This window comes from Paraphaeosphaeria sporulosa (genome assembly GCF_001642045.1).
Source record: "Paraphaeosphaeria sporulosa strain AP3s5-JAC2a unplaced genomic scaffold CC84scaffold_1, whole genome shotgun sequence".
In the NCBI taxonomy this organism is placed as follows: domain Eukaryota; kingdom Fungi; phylum Ascomycota; class Dothideomycetes; order Pleosporales; family Didymosphaeriaceae; genus Paraphaeosphaeria; species Paraphaeosphaeria sporulosa.
The window spans coordinates 1,475,724-1,502,191 of record NW_017253360.1 but is presented as its reverse complement, the minus strand read 5'-3'; the positions used below and the strand labels follow the sequence as shown (position 1 = coordinate 1,502,191).

The window sequence follows — 26,468 nt, the reverse complement described above, 5'->3', positions numbered from 1 at the left end:
AATTGGTCTTACTTATTTACACTTCCATGCCTTACAGCACATCAGTACAGCCTTGCATACAACTACATTGTCCACGGCCGCGCTCATGTGGGAGTGAAGCCGAACCAATCCGCTTAGCTCGTCTTGACCTTCAACACAACCATATCGTGAGAGGCAAGATTAAATGACACGCTAGTGCCAGTCCCAGTCTGGCCGGAGTAGAGCTCCTTCCAGCTGTAGCTTCCAGAGCCGAGCCCAGGTACGTCCTTAAAGTTAACAGACAGAGTCGCCGCCCCATTGGCGGCGGTCAAACCAACGACAACGCCGTCGCTTAGGGGTCCGGCCCAGTAGGGGTAAAGCTGTCCAGAGACGGGTGCGGCAGCTCCGGAAGGCCTGAACGTAGTCGCGGCCTTGCCAAGCGAGTCTTGGTTAATCGCAAGTAGATCCTAGGAGACGTTAGCCACGTGTAAAGCAACCCATTCCGTCAGGTCTATATACCTTGTTCTTCACGATAGCCAAAGTAGCGCTTGAGATCTTGCTCAGGTCGTTGCCCAGGACGATTGGAGACTTGCACATGGCCCACAGCCCAAAGTGGGTCTTTTCCTCCGCGGGAGTCAACTTCCCGTTGCCAACTTGCTATCGAAAAGTCAGCTTATCTCGGCAGATTCTCCCCCGAAAAGATTCTTACCATCATATCTAAGTCATTGAAGCCTCCGGGACCTGAGTATTGGCTGATTCCCGCCGCGGCGCTCGCAATCCGGACAACACTAGCCCAGTCGTTCCAGTTATCCGTGCTCATCCTCCATGTGTTGCCCACACTGGCACCCCATGTCCAAACACTGTCCCTACCCCACTGGCAAAGATTGTAGAAGATGTTTCGACCGCTCTGTTGGAGTGCATTTCCCATAGTGGTCATCCAAGTCCGCGTGTTCCCGATTGGCGACCCGCAGGTCTGCACCCTCCCCCCGTTACATGGCGTGTAGCAATTATCATATTTCCAGTAGTCGACCCCCCAGCTTGCCAACGTCTTTGCGTCCTGAACCTCGTGTCCCTCGGAACCTGGGTAACCAGCGCAAGTCATTGTGCCGGCGCAGCCATATAGACCGAACTTGAGGCCCATACTGTGGATCTGGTCCGACACCGCCTTGATACCATTGGGCCACTTTGAAGGGTCTGGGACGAGGTAGCCTGAGGAGTTACGCGACTTGGTGCTCCAGCAGTCGTCGATGACAATGTACTCGTAGCCGAGATCCTTGAGGCCCAAGGAGACGAACTTGTTTGCGGTGTCAAGGGCAAACTTGGCGGATGCGGCATTGCATTGGCCAGCATTCTGGGAGAAGGAGTCAGCGGATGGTATAGACTATGTATGAAATCGCTGAACAATCAGGTTATGAAGCTGGAGCAAATCATCCTTACCCAACTATTCCATCCCAGCGCAGGTTTAATTCCGAGACCATTGTTCAGGCGTTTCTCTCCAGCAACGGCAGCATGAGCAGATGAGCCCAAAGCCGCTGTCAAAGAAACCAACTCAAGTCTCATGATGCCAGAACGTCACCCAATGAGGTGTGTTATAGATTCAAGAATGTGTTATGAGCAACGCGAAATGATCAAATCTATAGGAAGCGGGCAGTGCTTGATATAAGTCAAAGCTTTACACATGATATAGCTGAAGCAGTAGCCTTGAAAGGCATCTCACTATTTTTAATTGGTTAAAAAGCACATTTAGACGGTGCTGTAATATCACTTCCCTGGTTATACATGATTTTAGCGGAACGTTAAGCCAGACTCCACCAAAACATTGTTTTGCAGATCACACTTCGTGCGGGGTACATATATGTGGTTAGCTATCCGGTGGCTCTCCAGTCTGAAACTCGATGTTCCGCCAATCGCTACGTACAGCAGGGATTGAAACGGACAACGGCATAATCCTAGATTGAAAGCCTCGAAAATTCTCCGTGAAACTAAAGATGTTCCGAGCATTTTATCCTGCACCTAGCGGGTCTCTTACCAGAGGAAGCTGGTAGCATGAGTCAATTCATCATGGGGCTATCATATGTGAGCCTATTTGGCTGACGGCATGATCGCATTCGATAATCTGTCTATGAAAGTAGCTTAGTACTGTGTTCACCCTGGCGCCCGTAGCATGCCGGACAGTAGTGCCTACGATCTTGGTCAGGAAGTTCAACAGAGAAGCTTGGAATGCAACGGTCACGAGACGAGCATACGCATTACATTCTCCACCAGTGCCCATCGTAAGCCTATCGCTGTCTAGAGTTAACAAACTATATGGTCATGTAACGTTTTCCGCCGATACAGCAGCCCAGAGACTACATGGTATCAACATACATCACTGATGTCATAAGTTGATTGAGCAGGCTCACAGCGTCCAGAATGCATGTGGCACAGCGACAAGCAGTATTAGCACTCCCGCACGTAAACAAAGGTCCCATACACTCTCAAACACCAACACGTACCACCCATCCACTCCAAAATCCACGTCAACCAGTGTGCCTCTCACCGACCGCAACCCAAAAACCGCGAGCGACTATGACGTAGCCCGGACTATAATGTCCCAACCAGGGCGACCGCTCCAGCGGCCCCGGTAAGCACATGTGCACGCGCGCCCACGAGGCTGGCTGAACCTGACCGACCGTCCGGACACTGCGCGTCTACGCAGGCACAGGGCTGGAGTTTGGCACAACGAGGAACAGCCGCGCCACGCCGCCGATTCGACCCGCGTTGACCAAACTCGGCATATGGGTGTAGCCTCGCGGTCGCATGCGCGGGTTCCGGACCCCAATTCCAAGCTGCTCCCCTGCCCGCACCGTTCACACCCCCCAGGGAACTGTTTCCGCCCCACGCCAGCATGCAGGCTCGTGTGTGTGCTCCTCGGGTGTAGGGTGTCCCGGTGCGCAGGAAAGCGTGGTCGCGGGGCGTAAAGGTTAAAAGTTGTGTTGGGTGAGATGGTACATGTAAAGGTGAGGTGAGATTTGGGCCGCTTCCGAGTGAGTTGCTGGTTAGGGGAGGTGGATGGGGCGGTACGGGAGTGGAAGCGGAGTCGGAGTCTAGGCTGTAAGTGGGGTGTGAGATGTGCGGTGAGGGGAGGAGGGCTGTGTAGTACGTGGAGGGGCGATGGTTAGATGGGAAAAGGCACTTTCCTAGGATTGGAATCTCTAGAACTTGTCGCAAGCTATTGGAAAATTAAGCACATCTCGGAAAATAGTCTTACTATGGTATGCCGTTTGGTTTCTGCAACCAGATCATGCATCACGAAGAAGGCTAGAGGCATTGCACACGCAGCCATCTCGACACCAGGAGCGTCAACTCAATCCATCGTCTCAAGCCCATGTGCACCCTATCACACACTGAGCTCTCTCGACATAGGAGAGGCTACCTCAATCCTTAGTCTCAAGCCCGGTGTCTACCATACCATACATCCCGCTCTTTCGACCAGAGAAGCTCGCGCTTCAATCTGCAGTCTCATGCCCAGCAGATGCCATTCCACGTCCGGCTTCTCCGACCAGAGAAGCTCTCGCTTCGATTTGAAGTCGTTGCCAAGCTGCACAAACACTTACCTCTCTCCACAGCATATTCTCAAGCCATTCCCCGCGAACCGGATGGCGAGATGCTGCGTGCTTCTCCGCTCCTCCTTCCTACACCCCATCATATCAAAGCTACAAAGTAAACATGCAAATAAAAAAGAAGAGCAAGAAGGGTCAGAAGGGTCAGAAGACAGACTAGGACGGCCTACGCGTGAGAACCCTGCTGCCATCTCGCTGTTCGACGCCATACACCTTGCCCTTCTTCCCCTGCGCAGGGCGCGAGGACGAGCACAGCTTCCGCATCACGCGCCGAATCACCTCGACGAAGCTGCGCCGCTTGCGATACCCGCTTTGAGGTAGACGGGGAAGTGGCTTGTCCACGTCTATGTTGATGTTGTTCTCCACGCGCCGCATCGGACGCGGGTACTCGCCCTCCGTACTACCAGCATCGAGGTCGCTTGGAAGCGCCGTGCAGTGTGGACGGCGGTGAGCCGTCGTCGTCGGGTACGGCGAGCAGCGGTACTGGGGGCGCTGCGCGCTGTTCGACCGAGCCCTCGGGCCACGGCGATGTCGAGGACGTGAGTGGCCTCCAACCCCATACCTGCCCCCCTCCCGCTTCGGCACATAGATCCCCTTACCGTCCGCACTAACGCCCACGCGGACAAAGGACGCGCCGTCCTCGTCCTGCATGTACGGCGCCGCGCCGACCTCCTGCCCATCGACGACATACAGCTCCCCCTCGGGCAGCTCGTCCCGGCGCGGGCTGCGCGCAGGCAAGGCAGGCGTAGGCTCGAGGGGATAGCGGTAGCTCACCACCATCGCGCCACCCTCGTCCATGTCCACGAACATGGTGCCACGGGAATCGCTGCGCGGCCTGCCCATGCCTGGACGCTCTTCGTCCCAGCTATCGCGCTCATACGCCTCCTGCTCCGCGATGTAGGTATCAATATCGCCAATCAGGCTCTCGAGGCTGTGCTTCTCTGGATTCTCCTTCATCATAGGGCTATCGGCCCGCGCGCGTTGGCCTGCAGCCGGGCGCAGGCTGCCGTATGTGTGGGTGTGAGCTGTGTGCGTGCTCATGTGTGGGTTGGCTTATCACAGCGTTGGTTACTTTGGACTCGATGTAGTTTTATATGCTGGAAACGTTGGGCATTCGTTCAGGTCTGCGGTGGAATTTTTAGGGGGCGGGTAGGGGAGAATATGGATAGATTATGAGTGGGTGTGAGAGAAAGAAGGGGTGCGTTGTGAGGGAGGACATTGTGGGTGGACAATGTCAGCGGGAAGTGAGGTGTGAGGCCTGCGTGGCGGTCAGTATCGTGCGGCAAATATTGTGAAAGACGCGAATCATGTAACTTTTGATGAATGATGATATCTGTTATGGACGTGTGGGAAGAGCAGAAACGGGAACAAACAGAAGACGAGGACAGCTAAGCTTGTAGAAAGACTGGAACAATTTCAACATCTCAATTACCAAATTATGTAACTACCTACTCTACCGCATGTGCGCCCTACATAGAGGACACGTGCCTAGCCTTCCGAGGTATATTCGTCGCCAGGCAAACGCCCCACAGTGGTATATGCTTGCAGAACGGACAGATCGCGAGAGACACGGGAATTCGCAGTGCAGCCAAGAAAACACATGAAACAAGCAGTGGTATATACCAGAAGACCAACTCCGAGACATGAACAATCGAGGAGGCCATCCAAGAGAACGCCCAGATGTGCGTGCGGGTGGTTTCGCCTAGTTTTTCGAGGAGAACTTCTCCTTGAGCTTGCCGAAGAACGAGCGCCTCTTCTTCTTCTTGTCGGTGGTGCCGGATGCAACGCTCTCGGGAGTGTTTGTGTTTGACGGAGCAGCATCCTTCTTGGGTGTCTCAGGTGTCGATTTTTCGGGGGCAGTGCTCGACTGAACGCCGGTGGTGACGACGGGTCCGGTCTGTGTGTTGGTCGTTGGCTGCTTCGACATGGGAGAGACATCGCGAGAGTCCACAACCTTCTCGGCAGTAGCCGGCTGAGCAGGTGCACCGGCAGGCGCGTTCGACTTGGCCTCGTCCAGCACATTGGGCTCGCTGGAAGACTCGAGGGGCTTCGAGTCAGCCAATGCTTCGTCGGAGAGAGCTGGAGCGGTTGCGCTTGTTGCAGCAGTGATGGTGGGTGCAGGCTCGCCCGATTCAGTCGCCTTCTTGACCTCCTTGAGCAGCTCCGACTCAACGTCCTTCTTCTCATGCACCGCCTCTGCGTTGGCAGCAGCTTCGGGGCTGGCATGAGCCTCCTTCAAACTCTCAGCGACCACAGCGGGCACATCGCGGGCAGGCTGTTCGCTGGGTGTCTGGTCTGCATAGAGCGCGTCCGAAAGCAATTGAGACTCTACTTGCTTCTTCTCCGCGACTGCCGCAGGGTTAGCGGCTGCCTCGGGGCTAACGTGGGCCTCCTTTTGGCTCTCAGCGACGACTGCGGGCACTGCATCGGCAGCAGTGGCAGTCTTGCTTTGGTTTCCGACCTCGGAAAGCAGTTCTGATTCCACCTGCTTCTTCTCTGCAACAGCCTCGGGGTTCGCAGCAGCTTCGGGGCTAACGTGGGCTTCCTTCTGGCTCTCGGCTACGACATCGGGGACAGTGCTGGCAGCGGTGGTGGCCTGGCCGTTCAAACCAACCGCCTCGGCGGCCTTGTCCTTCGCAGCGTATGTGGCGGCAGCGAATGCACCAGCAGCACCAACAGCACCGGCGGCTGCGACCTCGCCGACATGCTTCGCGGTGTCAGCTCCAGCAGATGCGGCCTCGGTGGCCTGCTGAGTAGCAGTCTTCTCGTTGGTGGAGGTAGCCGGCGCTTCGGGAACCTTGTCCTTCAACTCCTGCTCAAGCTCCTGTTTCTCCTCGACAGCCTCAGCGTTGGCCGAAGCCTCGGGCTCGAAACCAGCCGCCTTCTGGCTCTCCGACACCGTCTCGGGTACGCGAGGTTCTTTCGGGACTTGGGCCGCGAGCGCAGCAGTCGTGCTCGTGGGAGCAGCGGACTGGATGTGGATGCCGGTGTCTTGCTCAACCTTAGCAGCTACGCCCATGGGAAGACTTGACTCCGGGACAACGCTGCCAGCAAGGGGAGGAAGGCTGAACATACCGCCTTGGGCTTCCCTCTCGGCTTCAGGCGTGAAGACCGGGGCCGCAAGCTGGGGAGGGAGCGCATCGGACTTTTCGTAAGAAGCCGCATCGGTCGTGACAGTGCTCGAGACGGTGTTGCCGGTCAATGTGCTTGCGTCAGGAACCTTCTCGCCGGGCGCGAGGTGAATGGGGTTGCCGGCACCTGCGGTCGCAGGAATGGGCGCAACGCTGACAGTCGCGTCCTCGGACTCTGGCTCCCTGTCGTGCTTCACGGTAGAATCGATCGTATTGCTTGTAAGCGTGGAGGGTTCAGGGACCTTCTCGCCAGGTGCAAGCGTGACGGGGTTCCCCAGCCCCTCGCTAGCAGGGATGGGGTTGATGGAGAAGGCCTTGGGCTCTTGCGACGGAGTCTCGGCGGGGGGAGTGAGAGGGAAGGCGCCAGGAAGGTCTTCATTTGCAGGGGTCTGGAGATGCTTGTTCTGCAAGGGAACAGCGCCGGCGAGCGCAGCGGTGGACGACTCGGGCGCAGCAGAGGAGAGCGTGCTGACGGGCTCTTCCTTGATGTCGTCGGGGGTCAGGACATTGTTGAAGATGCCCGATGCGTCGGCTTCTTTGGGGGCCGATTCGTTGGTGACCCAGTTGCCGTCGACGACGAACTGTAGATGGAGCGTCAGTACCGGATGGCGGGCCCGGCGCGAGCAGCTGCATGCACAGGCAGCAGTGGACGTACCTTGTACTGATGCTTGGCCTGGGGCAGCTCGACAGTCTTCTTGAAGATGCCGTCTTCCTTGTGCAGCTGGACCGTCTTCTGCCAGTCGTCGAAGGTGCCCGTCACATAGACGTTTTGGGCATCGTGTTCCCTGGGCGAGTCGGTGAGCGCGGGTCGCCGTCTGGCGGGCGCAAGCGTACTTACCAGGTAAAAGTGTATTTGCCCATGTCTCTCGTAGCAATATGTGAGTGCGTGTGCGGGCGAGAAGAGGGGTGCACGGGGGCTGAGACGTTTTGTCTCTGGTGCGAATTCGGGTGGTTGGAGAGGACGGATCAGGAGCGGGCGGAGAGGTTGCAAGCGTCAATGCGGCGCCGCGGACACTATCGGAAGCGCGATAAGGCAGCGGTGTGCGTTTGCGGGCGGCTAGAAGCACAATGCGCTCGAGGCGGCGGCGAGGAGGAGATGGATGGGCTGATGCAGCGACGGCCACGGTTGAGACACGGGCGCCGCGAAGCTCAAAGACTGCTCTTGAAGCAAGCTCGGTTCGCGGGGCTTGGCGCGCGACAGCTGCAGCGCAGCGGGGAACGGGCCCCAGCCGTCGCATTACGTCTGCTGCCCTGGGCGGTGTGGCTCAATCGCAAGCCCTTGCGAGCGCGTGCCACTGCCCATCAGGCCATTGACGTCAGCGCCCGCGATGCCATCTCTGGAGCCGGCCTTCTCTTGTGTCCGCGCGACTGCACGCCCGCGAGCATGCGCATGGCGTCATGGCATTGGCAAATCAGACCGCGCCGACCGCGGTTGGCTTCACGCTCCCGCCTCGCCCTCGCAGCAGAGCAGCGCAGGACGCTGTGCTGTCGGCGTCACCGCCAATCGACCTCGAGCGCACCCCGGCGCCGCAGTTCCCACGGCCCACGTGTGTCTGCTACGACGCCGCCGAGCCGCACAGCAGGTGAGGCCGCGACTTTGACTCACCACCGGCACTGCGCACTGCACACTGCACACTGCACACTGCACACTGCACACTGCACACTGCACACTGCACACTGCACACTGCACACTGCACACTGCACGCACCTGTGGCATGCACCGCGCGGCTGCGGCTGCCCCTGCCTAGACCTTTGCCGCACTGCTCGCGTGCCTGTGTCGCCGTGCGAGTGCTGGGCGCGGTTCGTGGGCGCCCGCATTCCTGCCGCACCGCTCTCCACTGCATGCCTCGGTCGCCATGCCAGCCGCAGCGCTGCCCGCGGCGTGTCTGCTCTGCCCGTGCGACCACGGCAGCGCGGTGTTGTGTCTTCACGGCGCGAGGCTAACAAGGAGCTTGGGCGCTGGAGCCGCCCTCCGTGTCATAGCTCTTGGTGCGGGCGGGAGCTACTGGCGCATCGCAGCCTGCCCTCTGGCGATGCCTTTGGCCTGGGGCGTCTGGCACGGCGGCTGGCGCCTGTCGCTGCGCTGGCCGCCGACGGCTCTGCGCAGACATGCTGCGTGTTGCAGCGCGCTGCAGAGGGCGACGAGAGCTGCTGCGCGCGCAGCCGCCAGAAGAAGCAACGACGAGCCAGGCAGCCGCGAGCCAATCGTTTCTGCGTGGCTGCCAGCGGCCTCCGTCCAGTCTCACTCGCAGCCTGTCCATGTGTCTTCGATGGGAGCTCTAGATGTCTTCTGGAACGGGAATGCTCTCGTGTATAGAAGCTCGCAGATGGCCGCACGGCAGCGTGCCCGTTCGCAGTGCATCCACCCCGCCTGCCCCAGCCCAGCCCTACACCAGCAGCTCTCCGCACTTGGGCCAGCCTGCATCTGCGCCTGCTCCCCAGACGCTCCTCTCCTCGCCGGCGCACTGCCATCTCTGACCCCAAGCGCCCCTGTATCCTGCCCGCCCGCATCAGCACCGCCGCCCTGCCCAACGCCTACCCCACCGTCCCGCCGCGCCGCTGGTGACCTCGCTTGTTTGCACAACTGCATATCCCTGCGCGCGTCGTCAAAGAGCTGCGGGCGCCGACCCCCGCACCGCATCGCTCATGTCCCTCCCTCCCGACTACTCCAACGAGATTTCCTCTCTCAACCGCGAGATCCTCAAGCACCAGCCCCACGACGTCCTCCAATTCTGCGCAAACTTCTTCCTGCGCCGCCTCGAGTCCCAGCGCGCCGAGTTCCTGCTCTCCCAGCAGCATTCCAGCCCACAGGGCCGTGGCATGGCCGAGAGCACCTTTCCCGGCGGCAACCCCTTTGGCACCTCCCCGAGCCACACCGGCACCTACATGCAGCGCCTCGACGAGGAAGACGAGAACGACCAGGTAGCCTCGCCCACCGCCGCCTCCTTCTTCCCCAACGCCGCCATGGACAAGGCCCAGAGCAACCCCGCGAGCGAGGACACCTTTGGCAACTTCGCGGGCTTTGGCGGCTTTGGCGATGCCGTCAAGAGCAGACCGCAGCCCTCGGGCGCTCCCGAGCCCCAGCCCTTCCCCAACAACTACAACCTCAACAGGCGCACCTCTGTCTCCGCCGAGTCCCTCAACCCCGCCTCGTCCGACCACAGCGACTGGACCCCGCCCAGGCACCCCAAGTCGGCGGAGCAGCAGGCCCGACTCAGGGAGGCTGTCGCAGGCAACTTTCTCTTCTCACACCTCGACGACGAACAGTCGGCCCAGGTGCTCGGCGCGCTGCAGGAGAAGCCGATACCAACAAAGGGCATCAAGGTCATTCAGCAGGGCGACGTGGGCGACTACTTCTACGTTGTCGAGAAGGGCAGCTTCGACATCTACGTCAACCAGTCGGGCAAGCTCGAGGCAGGGCCTGATGGTCAAGGCTCCAAGGTGGGGTCTGTCGGCCCTGGCGGCTCCTTTGGTGAGCTTGCCTTGATGTACAATGCGCCCCGCGCCGCCACCGTGGTGTCGGCCGAAGCGTCCAACCTGTGGGCTCTGGACCGTGTCACCTTCCGTCGCATTCTCATGGACAGCGCGTTCCAGCGCCGCCGCATGTACGAAGGCTTCCTCGAAGAGGTCCCTCTGCTCGCCTCTTTGACGCCTTATGAGCGTTCCAAGATCGCCGACGCCCTCGAGACAAAGAAGTTTCCTCCCGGCACCCACATCATCAAGGAGGGCGACGTGGGCGAATCCTTCTACATTCTCGAGTCTGGCGCAGCCGAGGTCTATAAACGTGGCAACGAGCAGCCCGTCCACAGATATGAAAAGGGCGACTACTTTGGTGAATTGGCCCTGCTCAACGACGCCCCGCGCGCCGCCTCTGTTGTTAGCACCACCGAGGTCAAGGTAGCAACCCTCGGCAAGAACGGCTTCCAGCGGCTGCTGGGTCCAGTCGAAGGCATCATGAGGCGCAACGACCCGAGCAAAGTCCAAGATGCAGACGGCGTAGATCCGTTCACCAAGTCATCATAGAGCCCATCTCCAGTCGTAACGGCACGGGTGCCGTGTCCCAAGGTTAGACAGCAACGAGTGCGCCAGGTGGTCTGGTCGTGTACGGAAAGTGCACGCGTTCAATGTGGAGTGTACGGGAGTGTCGGCTGCTGCTAATCCCCAAGTTGTCGTTTGCTCTGCGTGGCGTTTTCGCATGTACTCTTACTCTTCCCTACTATCACTAAGTGTTTGTTCGACGCGTGGGTGGGTCTCACGGGCGAAGGTGGGAGAACGGGTGTGCTGGTTCCTGTCGACTATACTCCAATGTCGCATGATGTTCAATCAAGACTATAGACTTGCTATGTTTACAACTGTGGTCAACGTTGATTATGCCGTGGAATCACGAGGTAGCCTATTGACGTTAGTCATGCACTCATGCAGCACCGTTGCCAATAATGCGGGGTTACGCCCCGGTCTAGTACCTACAGCATCGCCCGTCAATGTTGGCGTCAAGTTCCAGACGAAAAAACGGCGGCACCGCGTGTCATGAAGCCGGTCCCATGTTCGGTCAATGGTCACTAGACAGCCTCACGTCCGACTTAATCACGACTGCTAGTTCATCCGCCAGGCAACAAATACTTGAGCTGGATCCCAGCTTCCACGCAAACTTTGATTCGAAACTCCCACAGCACCATTTTGACTCACACCAACGGGCCTAGAAGCGTGATGACGCACTATTGCTGATCAAGCAGCGGACCATGCAAGGTTGGCAGTTCGCTCCGACCACACGAGCTGAACAACAACGTAACGCAGTCCGTACAGGGGAGTCACTGGAAGTTTGAGGGTGCGTGTTCCATCAAAACTTGCTATCTTTACTCACAAAATCTCTCTGACTTTACCCCAGCGGATGCTCGCGCGATACTCGCACCATCTCCCCGTCCGCGAGAAAGACTCACCTGAGCATCGTGGCAGCAACGGCCGGCTCCTCCCTGTGATTTTGTTACCTCCACGCCCAACAACTTGTGACAAGTCTGTTCGTCCTGGATGTTCTTCCTCTGTCTGGACCGGATCCTTGAAGACAATGCACTAAAATGGTGTTGATTTCAGCTGCCCGTTTAGACAGGTATTGGCCGTTAAACATGGCTTGCGCCGTCGCGTGCCCGACGATAATGCTGGGTATGGTGTTGAGGGGATACCCCCTACACTACCTTGCCGGACCGCATTCGGGGACGCTTCGGAACGATGGCAGTGGGAGTCACAACTCACCAAAACTGTCACGTTTCGAGACTTGCAACAAAGGCAATGGGTTGCTGCATGCCATCTCTCAAATCGATGCATTGGCACCCTTCACCATCGTCCATTGTCCAGCTTAGGATGGCGGCAATGGCGGTTGCAAACGTCCAGACGAATTACAGCGCTACCAGAGAAACCTACGGAGCGGCCGTTGGCACTTGAGGTGTTGTGTCTGCCTCGCGCGTACCGACATCCTACATGACGTACAGGTGGAGACGGCGAGTTCGAAGAAGCACTTTCAGCTGAATGAAAGCATGGAGGCGTTTCGGAAATAGCCTTTGGTATGTTTAGGAAACCAATGGAGAGCGATCATCTCGTGGTCGAGCACTACCATGGCGTGGACGGTCGTCACAAGCTGCGCTTACATGCATATGCAGGGGTGCGAACGGGCGCTAGTGCTGAACTGGGGCAATGGGCATAGTCAAGGTACCAATCCTTGACTATTCTTCGTGGCCCGAATCATAGTAACGAGTGTAGTTGGATCGTGACTGTAAACGCAGGTTTAGTACGTTTTCATCAAGTTAGAAGCGGAGCTTCACGACGGAAATGGGCCGAACATCCTTGCTGCCTCCTACTACTGACCTGCGGCTCATCCTCAGGCAGACCTAAGGCACAATTACCGCATGCAGCGAAACGGACCCCACCAAAGCGCCACCCTCGTTGTCTACGATCGAACTCGACGACAGCCTGTATCCATATTTGCACATCAGCCACCTAAGGCACCAAGCTTGCGCAACCAAGCTTTCTCGTCTACCGTTCCATCGGACCAACCCGATGCCAGACCACTTCTGTTGGAGCCAAGGCTGATGCACTTCAGCTTGGAGCAGACTATCACGGGCGTAGGCTCCTACTGCTTCCGCTGCGGAGTCAAGATCACTCACACACCCGCCCTTCTAGCGACCGGTGAGGCCGACCATATTTCACCAGAACAGGCGCAGCAGCATTGCAGCTACTGTTGTAGCTCTCCACTGCGCATACTTCAGGATTCGCGTTCTCCCAGTCCAGTATACCGGATGCACTAATCTTGTAAGTTTGACATGGATTCCTAAGATCTACCCTAGTTACCGGTGCTGCTTTTTGGCATGTGTGGCTAGTGTGTCCGGTTAGACTCATTAAGTGTTTGATCGTAACAGAACCCTAGGGTGCTTACGTTATCTGGGAGGCCGACATCTTCATATAACCTCCTGAAACCTCATCTTGGTGAAGCATCGGCATCTGGTACCGCATTACTGGGTTACAACGTAGTGCATGAGTACTCCATCTCCCATTGAGAAGAATCACTCCTGAGACGTCAACATGTCCGCGCAATCCGGATCGAAGCCTGTGAAAAAGAGAGCTGGCAGGAAACGACAACCACCCCTGGCTCCCGGTCCTGCCCTACAGTTTGTGGTAGCCAGTCATCCGAGCCAATTTAAAAATGAGAACACAATGAGGCATGTACGTTCGCACGTCATGTACAAGCATCGCGGCGAACAACGAGGAGGCTCCCCGACAGAAGGATCGCGAAGCCGGCAGAGCTCAGCGGCATTGACTAGAACCCCTAGCCCCATGACAACAAGCTCAGATGGAGCACTCGAAGATACGTTCAATCTGCCACCGGCAGCTCGGCTACGCAGCACTGTCTGGGATGACGCGTGGTACCAGTACATGTCTCAATCCCCGTCAATCGACCCATTGCGCAACCTCGCTGCTCGTATCATTGCAGCTACCACGGCCGAACCAGCACGAAGCGCTCCTCCAACCTTCGAACACGAATCCGAGTACCCATTCCCATCGGCCGCGACTTTTTCAGGGTCCGAAAACTTGGACGAACTGCGAGAGATCTTTCTCAAAACCTCGAATCTCATCGACGGAGACGACCTCTCGGCTTGCAGATGGATGAGAATGATGTGCAGCAACCGAATGTCTTTCCTCAGTCAAATAAGTGTTGTTTGTGTCTACCAAGATGTTGCGGAGGGCTTCCTCGACGATACAGCTCTCACAATATACGCCAAAACCAAGCTGATGAAGACGATAAATGATAACCTCAACACGCATACGGACGACTTCACCATACTCAGCATAGTGAACCTCCTGGTAAGCGAGATTGGGGGACAAAACGAAGATGTGTTCGATGTGCACCAAGAAGGCCTGGTCCGGATCGTGCAGCAGAGAGGTGGTATCGCCAATCTCGGTGTCGATTACTACATTGCTACTTTTCTCATTGTGTAAGTGTAGTCGTGGAATTCCTAGGGTGAGGACTAACATCGGTAGTGTCCTACTCAGCTTTACGGTGTTGCGAGGTCGACCGGAACCTGCGATGCTACAAGGTTTCACGCCCGAGCCATTGAGCCGTAGCATCGGATCACATCGTCCCATATCGCCGTTGTACGCGCCCGAAGGAAATATCTCAGGCATATACGGTCGCTGCTCAGTTGATACATTTGAGATCCTCCAAGACATGCACGAACTTACACGGACATTCCTTAGCCGTTGGAGCTATCCGGAATCTGAGGACGCAGTGGCAGACTCACGCCTGGAGCAGATCTACACTCGGCTTCTTTACCGCCCTTCTACCGAAGATAACGTATTGCGTGACTGGATTTACGAGAGTTGTCGCATTGCAGCCCTGATTTACTGCCGTTCAATAGTCCAGGGTATGCCGCTTTCACAGTCGGCAAACGTCATGCACGCGCGAAGTTCTGGCTCGGGTACAGCAACCAGCCTCATAACAGCTCTCCACCGCGCAGTTGAACAGACAGACAGAGCGGGACACTGGGGGGACATGAGTGGCGCTCTACTTTGGGTGTACCTGGTCGGTGGAGCTGCATCATGGCCATCTTTTCAGCCGCTATACGTGGAGCTTCCAGAGCCTCAATCGTCAACGGCGTGGACGAGGAAGTGGTTTGCTCTGCATGCAGTGCGGACATCGCTTTCGATCAACTTTGATCACGCCGATGCTATCGTCGAGTCTCAAAGAACGATGCTGCAGGTTCAGCACATGATCAGCTTGAGAAGAGGAGGTCCGCGTTAGGAAGTACTTAGATTACGTGCGTAGTATCTCGGATGCACTGGTCAGACCAACATCCATACGAGGTCAGCTGACGACAGCGCAACTTTACCGCAGCCACACTGGGCACGACAACCCTCATCACACCACTTCGGTTGCGTCGATTTCCAACAAAATCAGCATCTCGCCCATTACAGCTTCCATCGAGACCTCTGGACAGGACCGATGTTTCGGATTCACCAATCTTGGTTTTGCACTTTCGAATTGACCTCGGCATCTTTGATTCCCGTATTTCATGCCTTCGACTTCTTTCTCACCGATCATCTTATAGATGCATACCAACACGAATATAGACGCAGCATACCAAGAAGTCAAGAAAACAATGATGGAGTTAGATGGCGGTTTCACTGGTGTAGTTTAGCGGTTGTAACAATAGCATGATACGAGCTCCAGCACGGTTTTTCATATCAAATTCCCTGGCATAGGCATGACCCGACTTGTACGGAATCCTTACTCGGCAGGTTCCCAGTGCGTGTAATCGAGGATTGCCAATCTGCGAGAACAAGTCGCTCTGAGCCCGAATCAATCGTAGGCCGTTGCATGGTTCTCTGCGCTCGCAAGCATACTCCCTCGGTTTCTCCCAGCGGAGGCGGAGTCTCTAGCATCGCACCCGCACACGGCTTCCACGGCTGCTCGTGTCGCTGTTTCCGCGCGCCGGCATTGGGATGGCCAGTCCTGCCGGCGGACGCGGAAGCGGAATCGAAGGCGTTGTGCGAGCGGTAGGGCTGCAGCACACTTGTCCGTCGGTCGGGCCAGCCGACTGCACTGCGCGCTTGCGGGGACGGCACGACGAGCCAAGACGGGTTCAGCAAGGCAGGCACGCGCACGGCGCCGCAGCGTGCGTGTGCATGGTAGTGGGAGTACCGTACCTCGGGCGCGGCGATACGGTGTGGCGCTGGGGGCGCAGGGCATAGTGCTCGCGTAGCTTGGTGTGCTGACGGGACGGCAGGGGTTGCGTGATTTACCTTGGGTAACGCTCTGGACGATGCTTGCCAGGTTTGGGAGAGGCTGCAGGGACATGTGCGTGGGACTCCTTTGAGTACACGTCCTCCCAGGAGACTACCGTCAACTCCTGCGTGCCATATCCGGAGTGCCTCGCAGTCCGGGAACGCCACCCATCAACATCACCTGTCGAGATACGTTTCTGAAACAACAGGGCTGAAATCATGATGCATTTGCGCGATTATCCCCAGATATTTGCGTGACATGATCCCGTCGGTGGAAGTGACGCACAATCCGAGCTGATAGTGCTTGTATACCGTTAACCGCAGCTGGATGCGTACCTGCCTGCTCGGAGAGGCTGTCGAGCATGTTCTATGGTAGAGCAGCATAACCCATTACCATGTCAGTGTACAGGCCAGCGCAATAAACGCAGAGGAATGCACAATCGAAGATCAATTCGGGATAACGAGCGGCGGCGATAACAGCTATGATGAGGATGATGGAGATGGAAATGGAGAAGAGCAGCTTCTGCCTGCGGTATGTATCAACGTTGTGGATGCCGGCTTGAAAGCTGCTGCGCACAGCTACCATACGTTCCATGGATTTTCAAGGCAAACGGAAGAAGATAGGGATGGACGGTTATCAACATAGAAAGACAATGGAAGACGTGATTTGTAGGTAGAATGCAATGAGAGCAGGACTAACAGTAGACAAAACAGCAGTTGAAAGTTGCAATCAAGTCACCACGAATCTACCCGAACCTCATCCTCTGGGCATAACTCGTTCCTCCGCTCTCATACAGCGCGAGGAAAGTCGTGTCATCCAGTCCAACCAACCCCGCCCACATTGCCGGCAACTCATGCACCACAGTCTCATCCGTCCACGTCAAGCCCCCATCCCGACTTACTCTCAACGCCATCGCGCCCTCGGGCCACGCTCCGCCCTTCTCATTCGTCCCATAGCTCGCAACAAGCGTGCTCCCAACCCGCACAATCTGCGGCGCTCCAGCATTCCACCCCGGATTGCTCGACACCGTGTACCGCGTGGGGTCCCATGTTGCTCCATCGTCAGTGCTGCGCACAGTCTGCACGATGAAGTGGCCGTCGGTGCCGGACTCGAAGATAGCGACCTTGGTGGGACTATTCTCAGCTACGCGTGTAACGCCTAGCATGCCATCGCGCGCATTCGTATCCTCGCCCGTGAACACGCGCTCAGGGCTCCACGTCAAGCCATTGTCCGAAGTCGCGCGAATGATGCTGTCCTGCCCGCCTGGTCCAGTCTCCTTGGAGTAGTACAGCTGGGTAGTCCCGTCGAGGGCGGTCTGCAAGAAGGGCTCCCAGGGGCCGTCAGCGCCGCCGGGCATCTCGATGGCCTGCGTGAGGAAGCTCCAGGTTGCGCCGAGGTCGGTGCTGGTGGTTATGGTGATGCGGTACCAGGTTGGATCTTGCTTCGGCCCGTTGCCTAGGTCGTGGTTGCGGAAGGCGCAGAGGATGTGGCCGTTGGGGAGTTGGTGAACGTAGGGGTTGTCGAGGTCGCGGGTGGCTGAGGGTGCGGTGTCCTGGGCGCAGAGTCAGTGGAACATTGAAGAGAAGTAGTACGTAGACGTCGTCACTTACAACTTGACCAAGCGGACTCCATGATGCCCCATCGTCCGTCGACCTCACAGTAGTAATAGTCCTGTTCCCCCCACCACTCGCCGTATACACCCCCAGCAACGAATTATCCGCTAGCCTCACAGCTCTAGGATACGTCCCGCCCTTCCCGAACACAACAGCATCTCCATCCTTTACAGGCGCCTGTGCAGCAGCGCCAGCAATCAGAAACGCTGCAGTCCTCAACAGTGTAAGAGAACGCATGTCGATGATTCGCGATATCAACGTGACCGGACGATGAACAGAAGACTGAAGATGCAGTGGACGGTGAGTGCCAGTCCTTACATATACAGACCAGAGCAGTATCCGCTAGAGTCCGCATCAAGCAGCACTTTGCGAAGCTCACGCTCCGAAGACGTGGCGCGTGCAGATCATGGCTATGTCGCAGTTACACTGCTTGAAACAAAGACGTCCCGAAGAGGTCATGCGAGCCAATCAGCCCAGGGACCCCACGAAACGGGGATGTAGGATACCCTCCGATGCGGTTAAGCTTCTGGCGGCGGGTGGACATGCTTGCTAAAGTAATGTCCGCGCGAAGGCTGTGTTTGGGAGTGGGACGCCGGATGGGGGCCGAGTTTGCGGTTAGGCGAGCGGGAACCGAAAGCTCGTTGGAATGTTGGAATAGAGGTTTGGTGTCTGTTGTATGCAAGCAGATGGCTGTGAACTGTGAGTGTAGTTATGAACGCATGTGGAACTTGATTTGCCCTGGGTTGATGGTGTTAAAATCTCATGGCCCTGCACGTTTGAACTCCACTCGATCTGCAATCTCTCGCATGCACCCTGTCCTCGGCCCTACAAACGCACACTCGCCAACCTCTCGATTTCAATAAAGAGATTAGCGAGCCAGCCAATGATAAGGTGAGACGACCGAGGTCCGCGGGGCTTACTTGCTGGGCATATTGACTAACCATCGGCCTTCGTAAGTACTTCGATCGTGCTCCTTATATCGACTTGAAGACTCCACACCTCCGAGCACCCCAGCTCCCACCTGTATAACCAATAAAGTTTACCATGAGCTTGTGAGCTGGCGTGACGCCTCAGCCTTTGCTCCAATTCTGCAATCGAACAAGTAGCAACTCCTCTCAAGAGCAGTCATAGACGAAGCACAGCACACAATGAGAGGTCGAACTTTTCGTCATTGACACGAAAGACAAATCTATACTGATACATGCGCGTTGCGCCAAGAAGACCGCTCGTGCAACAGTGCTATGCAGATGCAAACAAACAAACAAACAAAAAGACAAATCCGCAGAAAGCTCGTTCCTCCGAAGACGACAAACCCAGCACTTGCGTGCATCATGGTTTCATATAGACCTCGTTTGTCGTCGACATACCAACAAAACGCTTTCGAGGAGTATAACAGAGTCAAGAAAGGTAATCCACACTTTTTCATGGCTCGTTACCCATGCCGCTAAAAACGCCATTGAAACAAAACTTAAACCCCAGGAAAAAAGAAACTTAAAAGGCTGACCACTTCCTCGTGCCTCGTCCTATCGTCGAGGATGCCGTGAAGCAGAACTTTGGAAGCCGACAGAAGCACAATAATTGGACCTTGCAGCGTGCCTTATTGGGAACACAGTCTTCGTCTCGTCAAGACGCCATGCAAGAAAATAAGAACACCGAAAATGCCGACAGAAGAGGTTTGACGCCATGTGATGCGTCCTTAAAAAAGAAAGGAAAAGAAAGGGTATCTTCAAGGCCAGTATGCATTCGAACGCCGTGACATGATAGGAAACAGGCTTAAACATTTATAGCTCATCTTCGTAGACGAGAATGGGGTCTTCCCAGTTCTTGATAGCATCAAGCTGGGCTTGGAACTCGGCGGATGGCACAAAATTCTCCAGGTCTGCTTCCACATCGGAAGGCAGGTCGAGCGGCTCAGCGTCAGGTGGTGTGAGATCGTAGTCAGGTAAAGCAAGGTTGGTGCTTGCGCTCTTGACTGCGAATGTACCATTGCTGAGGCTCTTGGTCTGGAAGGGAGAGTCGCCGTTGGGAATGTCCGTGCTCTTGAAGGGAGATGCGCCATTGCTTGAGTCCTTGTTCTGGAAGATCGAAGTCCCGTTGCTCAAACTCTTGTCCTGGAAGATTGAGGTTCCATTACTCAAGCTCTTGCTCTGGAAAATCGACGTTCCGTTGCTGGAGCTCGTGTCCTGAGCAGGGGTAGCACTCTTGCTAGAGGTCTTGTCCTGTGCCGGAGTAGCGCCATTGCTGAGGGTCTTGTTCTGGAAAAGAGAAGCCCCGTTGGCCATGCCCGCGCTTTGGAAGATGTTGGGCGTAGCAGTACCAGAGCCCTTGGTTTTAGGCATGGGAACAGGAGAGTCTGCAAGGATGGACTCGTTGCCGGCGTCGGAGCGGAGACTAGGAGAAGGCTTGCTCATATGCGACAGATTGCTCGGTTTGGCCGGAGTAAACTTCAGTGCCTTCGCACGCTGAGCTTCGACCCGAGCGACGGTAGGGCTGGTGACAAGGTTACCCTCGACAGAGGGGATGGGTGGCGTCGGACCGACGGAGCCTGGAAGTTCAGCATGTGGCATGACAGGAGCAGGCGGCGGTGGCTGGGTCCACGTTGTAGAAGCGCCGGGCGTTCCATTGGTGAGGGGCTCCTCATCGAGATCCTCATCCGAATCTGTGTCGTCTGGAACACTGAATGAGGTCGGAAACGGTACAGATTCGTCCTGTGCAGCAGTTTGTTGAGACTGCTTGAAGATGTTGTTGTCCGGGGAGGTAGCTCCGCGGTCCAGGCAGGAACGAGGACGCAGATCGCGAAGAGATGTGGACCTTCCACCGCTGTTGTAGAACGGGCTGCGTGCATGGTCGAGAGGTAGGACAGGCTGCTTGGGTGACGCGACAAGCTCACGCGCACCTGTGGAGATCTTGCGCTTCTTGGCAGAAGGTGGGCTAGCTTCGTATTCCTGCTCGGCCTGCTTGCCTTTCCATTGTTGCTCAATGCGCAAATGCTCGAGGATTGCCCACATCGGCGCGGGCTCATCCGGAGTGTTGTCGACGTGGTCCATAAGATCATCGTCAAGCCCGAAGCTGCTAGCTGCGGGCTTCCATGGCTTGGAGTTGAAGTGATTGAGGTCGCCGTACGTCATGCCGTCTTCGAGTCGCTTGCGCTTGTCGCCTGCAGAAGTAGAGGATTCTTGGAGCAGCTGCATTAGGACCTTTTCGGCCCACTTCGTAGCCAGCTCTTCCTCGGCTGCGTCTGGCACGCTTGATGCAACGTTCTTGATGATGGCTGCGCGCTCACGCCTGCCCGATAGGCGCTTGACTTTTGTATTTCCACGGTTGTCGCCAATGGGCGTGGGTGTTGGTGTGAGGGTCATGGTGAGTTCGCCTATGACGGGAGGCGCGATCGGAGTGCTTGGGGTGGCGGCGACAGGAGTGTTCGCTTTGCTCGAAGGGCGCGCAGACTTCGGCTTTGGTGTAGACCAGACAGATGACTTGAGTGTTGACCACATGCTGCCCAAGAAGCTTGTAGACGTCTGTGGGGTAACTGGGGGTGGACTTGTTTCGTTGGCGCGCGGTGTGGAGGGTGGTGGGGGCGCTGCGTGCACGGGCGAGACTGTTGGAGGTGAAAGCTCGACAGGTCGTACGTCGATCCTGCTGAGCGCCATGTTCTGTTCGCGCTTCATATCTGCCAGGCGCAGGAGCTCGAGAGCTTCAGTGCGGTCTTCTTCGACTATGGGGGCCGCTTTCGCTGGAGATGCTTCGGCAGGAGCGGCTTCCACCTGGGGGAGATTGGTGAGCTCCTGCTCTGGCTCTGGTTCTGGTTCTGGCTCTGGCTGGCGCTTGGGCTCAGCCGCTCGCGCAGGCCGTTTGGCCTTCGCCTTTGTGACTCTGCGCTTGGGCTCAGACTTGAGCTCCACAAGCGGAGATGAGTTCGCGGTCGCGCGTGTGCGGCGACGCGTCGGCGGAGCCATTGTTGGCTGCGAAATGTTAGCGGCTGGCAGCTGGCAACAGCGCACGTGCGCGCTTGCGCTTTGAAGACAGTATCACTCACGGAGTGCTTGGAGAGTTGGCAAATTGATATGCGCGCGCAAGCAGATGTGTGCGGGCTGTGCCTGCTCTCCAGTGTTGTGCGAGTGAAGAGGAAATGGGAAGGCGCGATGCCAGACTTGAAGTTCTACAGGAAGTGCGGACCGTGCGCCGCGGCTGCCGCTGACCTAAGCCGCAGCCCGTGCAGCTTGACGTCGAGCTCTGGCTGGCCGCGTTGAGCAACGTGCGCTATACCACGATACATCACGATGGAGGGCCTCTTCTACAACGTCAAGTACGGGTATGTCTCGCCAATGCCTTCCTCCCCTCTGTTGTGGACATGACTGAGTTCTACCCAGCTACATCGAGGGCATCGTGCGCGGCTATCGCAATGCACTGCTCACCAGCCAGAACTACAGCAACCTGACGCAGTGCGAAACCATCGACGACGTCAAGCTGCAGCTGTCCCCCGCATATGGCGACTTCCTCGCATCTCTCCCTCCGAACCCGTCCACCTCTGCGCTCGCTAGCAAGACGACCGACAAGCTTGTCGCCGAGTTCCGCTATGTTCAGGCCAACGCCACCGGCTCGCTCGCCATGTTCATGGAGTACTTGACCTACGGCTACATGATTGACAATGTGGCGCTTCTTATCACGGGCACACTGCACGAGCGAGATACGCGCGAGCTGCTCGAGCGCTGCCATCCGCTTGGCTGGTTTGAAACCATGCCTGTGCTTTGCGTCGCGACCAACATCGAGGAGCTGTATAACTCCGTCTTGATCGAGACCCCGCTGGCCGCCTACTTTAAAGGTTCTCTGAGTCACCAGGACCTGGATGAGCTCAACATTGAGATCATCCGCAACACTCTTTACAAGAACTACCTCGAAGACTTCTACAGCTGGGTCAACTCGGCAAACGATATCGCTGGAACGCCAACAGCCGAGGTTATGTCGGAGGTGCTCGAGTTTGAGGCTGACCGGAGAAGCATCAACATCACCCTCAACTCGTTTGGCACGGAGCTGTCAAAGGCGGACCGGAAGAAGCTATACCCAACCTTTGGCAGGCTGCACCCGGAGGGCACGCTGCTGCTGTCAAAGGCTGATGACGTTGAGGGAGTACGCATTGCCGTGGAGGGTGTTTCAGAATACAAGACCTTCTTCGAACAGACCGGCCTCAGCGGTGGCGGAGGTGTTGGCAACATGGCGGGCGGCGTCGGCGGCGAGTCGCGCAGCCTGGAAGATCTGTTCTATCAGAAAGAGATGGAGATCTCCAAACTGGCATTTACCCGACAGTTCTCGCACTCTATTGTGTACGCGTGGGTCAAGCTGCGAGAACAGGTACGTCTCCCAAGATGTAACCAGCTGATTGAATGCTAACGTGGACATGCAGGAAATCCGCAACATCACTTGGATAGCCGAGTGCATTGCTCAGAACCAGAAAGAACGGATTGGCAACTACATCAGTGTGTTTTAGCATTAGCTCCGGTGTCTACTGCGGTAATCTTGGACGATCTTCGGTGCATGGCGACTTTTGGGCGGCGTAGACGGTGGGTTGTATACACTATTTTGCTTCAATGTTATGAGTTCCAGTCATGCCCCATGTATCAGCCTGGGATGGACCTGCCGCCATCTCGTGCCTGCGCAGCCTTGCATAGCATGAACGAGGAACAGATACCATCACTTTTGAGATCCGACATATACATTTGTTTCGTCTTCACGACGTACACTTACGCACCAACTGTAGAGAAAATGCTCGCACACCTCTCCTGAACCGCCGCGATCCTGCTATGCATCAGGACAGGCAGATTATCTCATCGTAACGATGACCCATGCGCCCATCCACCTCCCACTTATGCACCCCTGCCGGCAACCACCCACTGCTGTGCCGCGCCCTCCCCAACCGCCTTGGCAGGCACCGTATCCAGAAGGCGGGGTGCTCACACGTCATACGTGCGATAATCCGCGCTTATCCAGCACCGACTTTCTGTGCGATGTAACCTCGAAGCTTGGAACGCACGACTCCTTCCGCGAGAATAGGCAAGATGCGGGGATCAAGTTAACCGTCTTACGCGCGCAAGTGCGTGGGCGCTGTTGAAAAGGATGGACAGGCCCGCGACGTGAGCGCGAGGTAACACAATCGAAATGTGGATGTCAAGTACCTGGGCGCTTGGAATTGGCGCTGTGCTGGGGGTCGCGGCGCAAGATGTGGACTATTCGCAGTTTGTGAATCCGTTTATTGGGTCCGAGGGAGGGATTCCGGGGTACGCCTGTAGGTAACGGCCTGTCGCTCGCTCGCACAGCGCGATTAACGCACAGCAGATGGAGGAGGCGACATCTTCGTGGGCGGCGCGGTGCCGTTTGGTATGGTGAAGCTGGGAATCGACACGTTCGAATTGCCTGTCAACCAGAGTGCACTCAATGGCGGATGGACGCCGAAAGGGAAGGTTACGGGGATCAGTTTGATGCACGAGTCAGGCACTGGGGGAGGTCCAAAGTATGGGTATGCATGCCGCAGGTTGCCTTCGTATGTGCTCTATTAAATGGATCCTACAGTTTTCCGGCGCAGATGCCGCTCACAACGATTGAGGCGCCGGTAAATGTATTGGATAATGTGACATACTGGCAGGACCGGGTATGTGGTGGGAACTAGGAGAGGATCACGGTATACTGACTGTAGGCAGGTCGGGGACGATGCAGCGAGCGTGGGATACTTCCGTACACATCTTGAGTCTGGCGTTACAGTGCGGCTCTCTGCATCGCGACATGCGGGGCTTTATCAATATGATTATCCCTCGACAGGCGGCAAACACGTTCTCGTGGATTTCTCGCACTACCTCCCGCATCCGACGCGCTCTTGGGATTCGCAGTTCTATACTGGTGGCGAGATCGAGATACAGCCAAACTCGTCTGTGTACACTGGATATACGTCAATCGCAGGAGGCTGGAATCTCGGTGCCCCCGTTACGGTCTATGTGTGTGGAGAGTTTGACCAAAGGCCCAACAGCGCGAACGCGTTCAAGGGCAAGAACACGTTCCCAGTCAGCCGTCATTTCCGAAGCTTCGACAACGAAACAGTCCCAGAACCAACATATACTGGTTCCAAGGCACGCGCTGGTCCTCTGAACAACCGTGTTGGTGCGATATTTTCTTGGAACAGCACCACCAATGGAACGGCAACCGTGAAGTCACGCGTCGGCATCTCATTCATGTCAGTCGAGCAGGCATGCGCATACAAGGATGATGAGCTTTCGACATGGTCCATCGAAGACACGGCGCAAGCCGCACGCGATGAGTGGAACCGCGACGTCTTCTCTAAGATCCGCGTCGACACCTCCGACAAGGCGAACAAGACGAGGCTTGCACTGCTGTATTCCAGCTTATACTTCACGCATCTGATCCCGAGCGAGCGCACGCACGAGAACCCGCTCTGGGATTCCGATGAACCCTACTGGGACGATTTCTACACCATGTGGGATCTCTTCAGAAACCAGGTGTCGCTATGGCATCTGATTCAGCCGGCATACTACGAGTCCATGATCCGATCGCTCATCGATATGTTCAAGCACGAGGGATACCTGCCTGATGGGCGCTCTGGGAACTACAATGGCCTCGTACAGGGCGGATCAAACGCGGACAACGTGCTGGCGGACGCGTATGTCAAGGGTCTCCGTGGCAAGATCAATTGGACAGAAGGCTACGCTGCGGTCAAGAAAGATGCCGAAGTCCTGCCTTACTTCGATCAGAATCCCGTCGACCCTCAGGGATCGCTGAAGGATGGACGCTCAGCACTTGATGACTGGATCCCACTTGGCTATGTATCAGCTGATCGTAACAGTCGTGCGGTTTCAAAGACAGTGGAGTATTCACTGAATGACTTTGCTGTGTCCCAGATAGCAGCAGGCGAGGAACCGGGAGACCGCGATCTGTATCTACGTCGATCAGCGGGATGGCAGTTAAGCTGGGACCCAGAAGCCGAGAGTCGCGGCTTCACAGGCTTCGTCATGCCGCGCTATGCCAACGGGACGTTCCACAAGACGTACAACATCACCAACTGCGGCGACTGTAATTGGTCAGACGAGAGCTACGAAGGCACCGCTTTCGGTGAGACGTTTTCCTACTCTATCTCAACAACATGCCTATTAACATCCCGCCCTAGAATACTCCTTCGTCATCCCCCACGACGTCGCCCGCATGATCACCCTCATGGGTGGCCCCGCCCACTTTGAATCCCGCCTCGACTACGTTTTCCAGCCCAACACATCCGGTGTCGACCTCGGCGTCAATGGCCTCGGCATCACCACCATCAACAACATCGCCAATGAGCCCGACTTCCAGACCCCCTACCTCTACAACTACCTGAACAAGCAGTGGAAATCGGTCCAGCGTAGTCGCCAGCTCGCCACGGACTTCTACCTCAACACGAGCAGTGGTATTCCCGGTAACTCGGATGCGGGCGCGCTCAACTGCTGGCTGATTTGGCAGATGCTGGGTCTGTATCCCGTGGTCACGACGCCCGTGTATTTGATTGAGAGTCCGTGGTTTGACGATGTTAATGTTACGGTCAATCATAATCGGACGCTGAGGATCAGGGCGGAGGGGTTGGATGATGGGGAGGGGAGAGAGGGGTTCTATGTGCAGGGTGTGGCTATCAATGGGCAGGAGTGGGATAAGAATTGGTTTGAGCACGAGGATGCGGGTGGGATCATGAGCGAGGGCGGGGAGATTGTATTTAGGCTGGGCGCTGAGAAGAGGGTTTGGGAGAGGGGGGAGGTGCCGCCGAGTCCAGGACATGCGGTCGTGGATGTGGGGGGTGGGTATATGTAGTGTTCTGGTGATGGAGTGATGGTAACGAGTTCATGATATGCACTACTGGTAAAGTGGC

The 26,468-nt window shown here is 56.6% G+C and overlaps 10 protein-coding genes across 10 annotated transcripts; 4 read left to right on the top strand and 6 right to left on the bottom strand.

Moving 5' to 3' along the window:
- Positions 1 to 54: 54 nt before the first annotated feature.
- On the bottom strand, positions 55 to 1,518 carry CC84DRAFT_1133662 (glycoside hydrolase family 27 protein; the record flags this gene model as incomplete). The annotated part of the gene is made up of 4 exons (XM_018175987.1): positions 55 to 425; positions 478 to 615; positions 668 to 1,309; positions 1,396 to 1,518. The coding sequence occupies 4 exons, from the start codon at positions 1,516 to 1,518 to the stop codon at positions 114 to 116; spliced, it is 1,215 nt and encodes a 404-aa protein (XP_018042052.1). The 3' UTR covers positions 55 to 113.
- A 1,905-nt stretch (positions 1,519 to 3,423) lies between these two features.
- Positions 3,424 to 4,620, bottom strand: CC84DRAFT_1224979 (uncharacterized protein). Its single transcript, XM_018183558.1, has one exon. It carries the CDS (start codon positions 4,599 to 4,601, stop codon positions 3,717 to 3,719), a length of 885 nt encoding a protein of 294 aa, XP_018042051.1. The 5' UTR covers positions 4,602 to 4,620; the 3' UTR covers positions 3,424 to 3,716.
- A 345-nt stretch (positions 4,621 to 4,965) lies between these two features.
- Positions 4,966 to 7,875, bottom strand: CC84DRAFT_1107380 (uncharacterized protein). The gene is made up of 3 exons (XM_018175175.1): positions 7,530 to 7,875; positions 7,347 to 7,476; positions 4,966 to 7,272 (listed from the first exon to the last, which is right to left on the bottom strand). Exons 1-3 carry the CDS (start codon positions 7,550 to 7,552, stop codon positions 5,263 to 5,265), a joined length of 2,163 nt encoding a protein of 720 aa, XP_018042050.1. The 5' UTR covers positions 7,553 to 7,875; the 3' UTR covers positions 4,966 to 5,262.
- A 1,078-nt stretch (positions 7,876 to 8,953) lies between these two features.
- CC84DRAFT_1159153 (camp-dependent protein kinase-like protein regulatory subunit) lies at positions 8,954 to 11,044 on the top strand. The gene has a single exon (XM_018177155.1). The coding sequence runs from the start codon at positions 9,338 to 9,340 to the stop codon at positions 10,712 to 10,714; it is 1,377 nt and encodes a 458-aa protein (XP_018042049.1). The 5' UTR covers positions 8,954 to 9,337; the 3' UTR covers positions 10,715 to 11,044.
- A 2,138-nt stretch (positions 11,045 to 13,182) lies between these two features.
- On the top strand, positions 13,183 to 15,079 carry CC84DRAFT_42290 (uncharacterized protein). Its single transcript, XM_018186169.1, has 2 exons — positions 13,183 to 14,172; positions 14,219 to 15,079. Exons 1-2 carry the CDS (start codon positions 13,262 to 13,264, stop codon positions 14,976 to 14,978), a joined length of 1,671 nt encoding a protein of 556 aa, XP_018042048.1. The 5' UTR covers positions 13,183 to 13,261; the 3' UTR covers positions 14,979 to 15,079.
- A 968-nt stretch (positions 15,080 to 16,047) lies between these two features.
- Positions 16,048 to 16,636, bottom strand: CC84DRAFT_1159150 (uncharacterized protein). Its single transcript, XM_018177154.1, has one exon. The coding sequence runs from the start codon at positions 16,554 to 16,556 to the stop codon at positions 16,329 to 16,331; it is 228 nt and encodes a 75-aa protein (XP_018042047.1). The 5' UTR covers positions 16,557 to 16,636; the 3' UTR covers positions 16,048 to 16,328.
- A 64-nt stretch (positions 16,637 to 16,700) lies between these two features.
- CC84DRAFT_1254097 (neuraminidase) lies at positions 16,701 to 17,812 on the bottom strand (the record flags this gene model as incomplete). The annotated part of the gene is made up of 2 exons (XM_018184436.1): positions 16,701 to 17,514; positions 17,573 to 17,812. The coding sequence occupies 2 exons, from the start codon at positions 17,810 to 17,812 to the stop codon at positions 16,708 to 16,710; spliced, it is 1,047 nt and encodes a 348-aa protein (XP_018042046.1). The 3' UTR covers positions 16,701 to 16,707.
- Positions 17,813 to 19,217: 1,405 nt separating this feature from the next.
- CC84DRAFT_42264 (uncharacterized protein) lies at positions 19,218 to 21,694 on the bottom strand. The gene is made up of 2 exons (XM_018186167.1): positions 21,612 to 21,694; positions 19,218 to 21,537 (listed from the first exon to the last, which is right to left on the bottom strand). Exon 2 carries the CDS (start codon positions 21,529 to 21,531, stop codon positions 19,357 to 19,359), a length of 2,175 nt encoding a protein of 724 aa, XP_018042045.1. The 5' UTR covers positions 21,532 to 21,537; positions 21,612 to 21,694; the 3' UTR covers positions 19,218 to 19,356.
- Positions 21,695 to 21,830: 136 nt separating this feature from the next.
- Positions 21,831 to 23,332, top strand: CC84DRAFT_1107368 (ATPase, V0 complex, subunit D). Its single transcript, XM_018175174.1, has 3 exons — positions 21,831 to 21,887; positions 21,946 to 22,924; positions 22,977 to 23,332. The coding sequence occupies exons 1-3, from the start codon at positions 21,856 to 21,858 to the stop codon at positions 23,058 to 23,060; spliced, it is 1,095 nt and encodes a 364-aa protein (XP_018042044.1). The 5' UTR covers positions 21,831 to 21,855; the 3' UTR covers positions 23,061 to 23,332.
- A 337-nt stretch (positions 23,333 to 23,669) lies between these two features.
- CC84DRAFT_1107365 (uncharacterized protein) lies at positions 23,670 to 26,404 on the top strand (the record flags this gene model as incomplete). Its single annotated transcript, XM_018175173.1, has 5 exons — positions 23,670 to 23,855; positions 23,906 to 24,086; positions 24,140 to 24,218; positions 24,268 to 25,687; positions 25,743 to 26,404. Coding segments are annotated over exons 1-5 (2,469 nt in total), but the record flags the coding sequence as incomplete, so codon positions are not given.
- Between the last annotated feature and the right edge of the window lie 64 nt (positions 26,405 to 26,468).

Bases quoted from the DNA above. Each gene is read 5' to 3' on its own strand.
- CC84DRAFT_1224979 (XM_018183558.1), bottom strand. From the start codon at position 4,601: ATGAGCACGCACACAGCTCACACCCACACATACGGCAGCCTGCGCCCG.
- CC84DRAFT_1107380 (XM_018175175.1), bottom strand. From the start codon at position 7,552: ATGGGCAAATACACTTTTACCTG. The intron at 7,477-7,529 runs GTAAGTACGCTT...CGACTCGCCCAG, and splicing joins GGCAAATACACTTTTACCTG to GGAACACGATGCCCAAAACG. The intron at 7,273-7,346 runs GTACGTCCACTG...CTCCATCTACAG, and splicing joins AGGCCAAGCATCAGTACAAG to TTCGTCGTCGACGGCAACTG.
- CC84DRAFT_1159153 (XM_018177155.1), top strand. From the start codon at position 9,338: ATGTCCCTCCCTCCCGACTACTCCAACGAGATTTCCTCTCTCAACCGC.
- CC84DRAFT_42290 (XM_018186169.1), top strand. From the start codon at position 13,262: ATGTCCGCGCAATCCGGATCGAAGCCTGTGAAAAAGAGAGCTGGCAGG. The intron at 14,173-14,218 runs GTAAGTGTAGTC...TAACATCGGTAG, and splicing joins ATTGCTACTTTTCTCATTGT to TGTCCTACTCAGCTTTACGG.
- CC84DRAFT_1159150 (XM_018177154.1), bottom strand. From the start codon at position 16,556: ATGGAACGTATGGTAGCTGTGCGCAGCAGCTTTCAAGCCGGCATCCAC.
- CC84DRAFT_42264 (XM_018186167.1), bottom strand. From the start codon at position 21,531: ATGGCTCCGCCGACGCGTCGCCGCACACGCGCGACCGCGAACTCATCT.
- CC84DRAFT_1107368 (XM_018175174.1), top strand. From the start codon at position 21,856: ATGGAGGGCCTCTTCTACAACGTCAAGTACGG. The intron at 21,888-21,945 runs GTATGTCTCGCC...AGTTCTACCCAG, and splicing joins TTCTACAACGTCAAGTACGG to CTACATCGAGGGCATCGTGC. The intron at 22,925-22,976 runs GTACGTCTCCCA...GTGGACATGCAG, and splicing joins GGGTCAAGCTGCGAGAACAG to GAAATCCGCAACATCACTTG.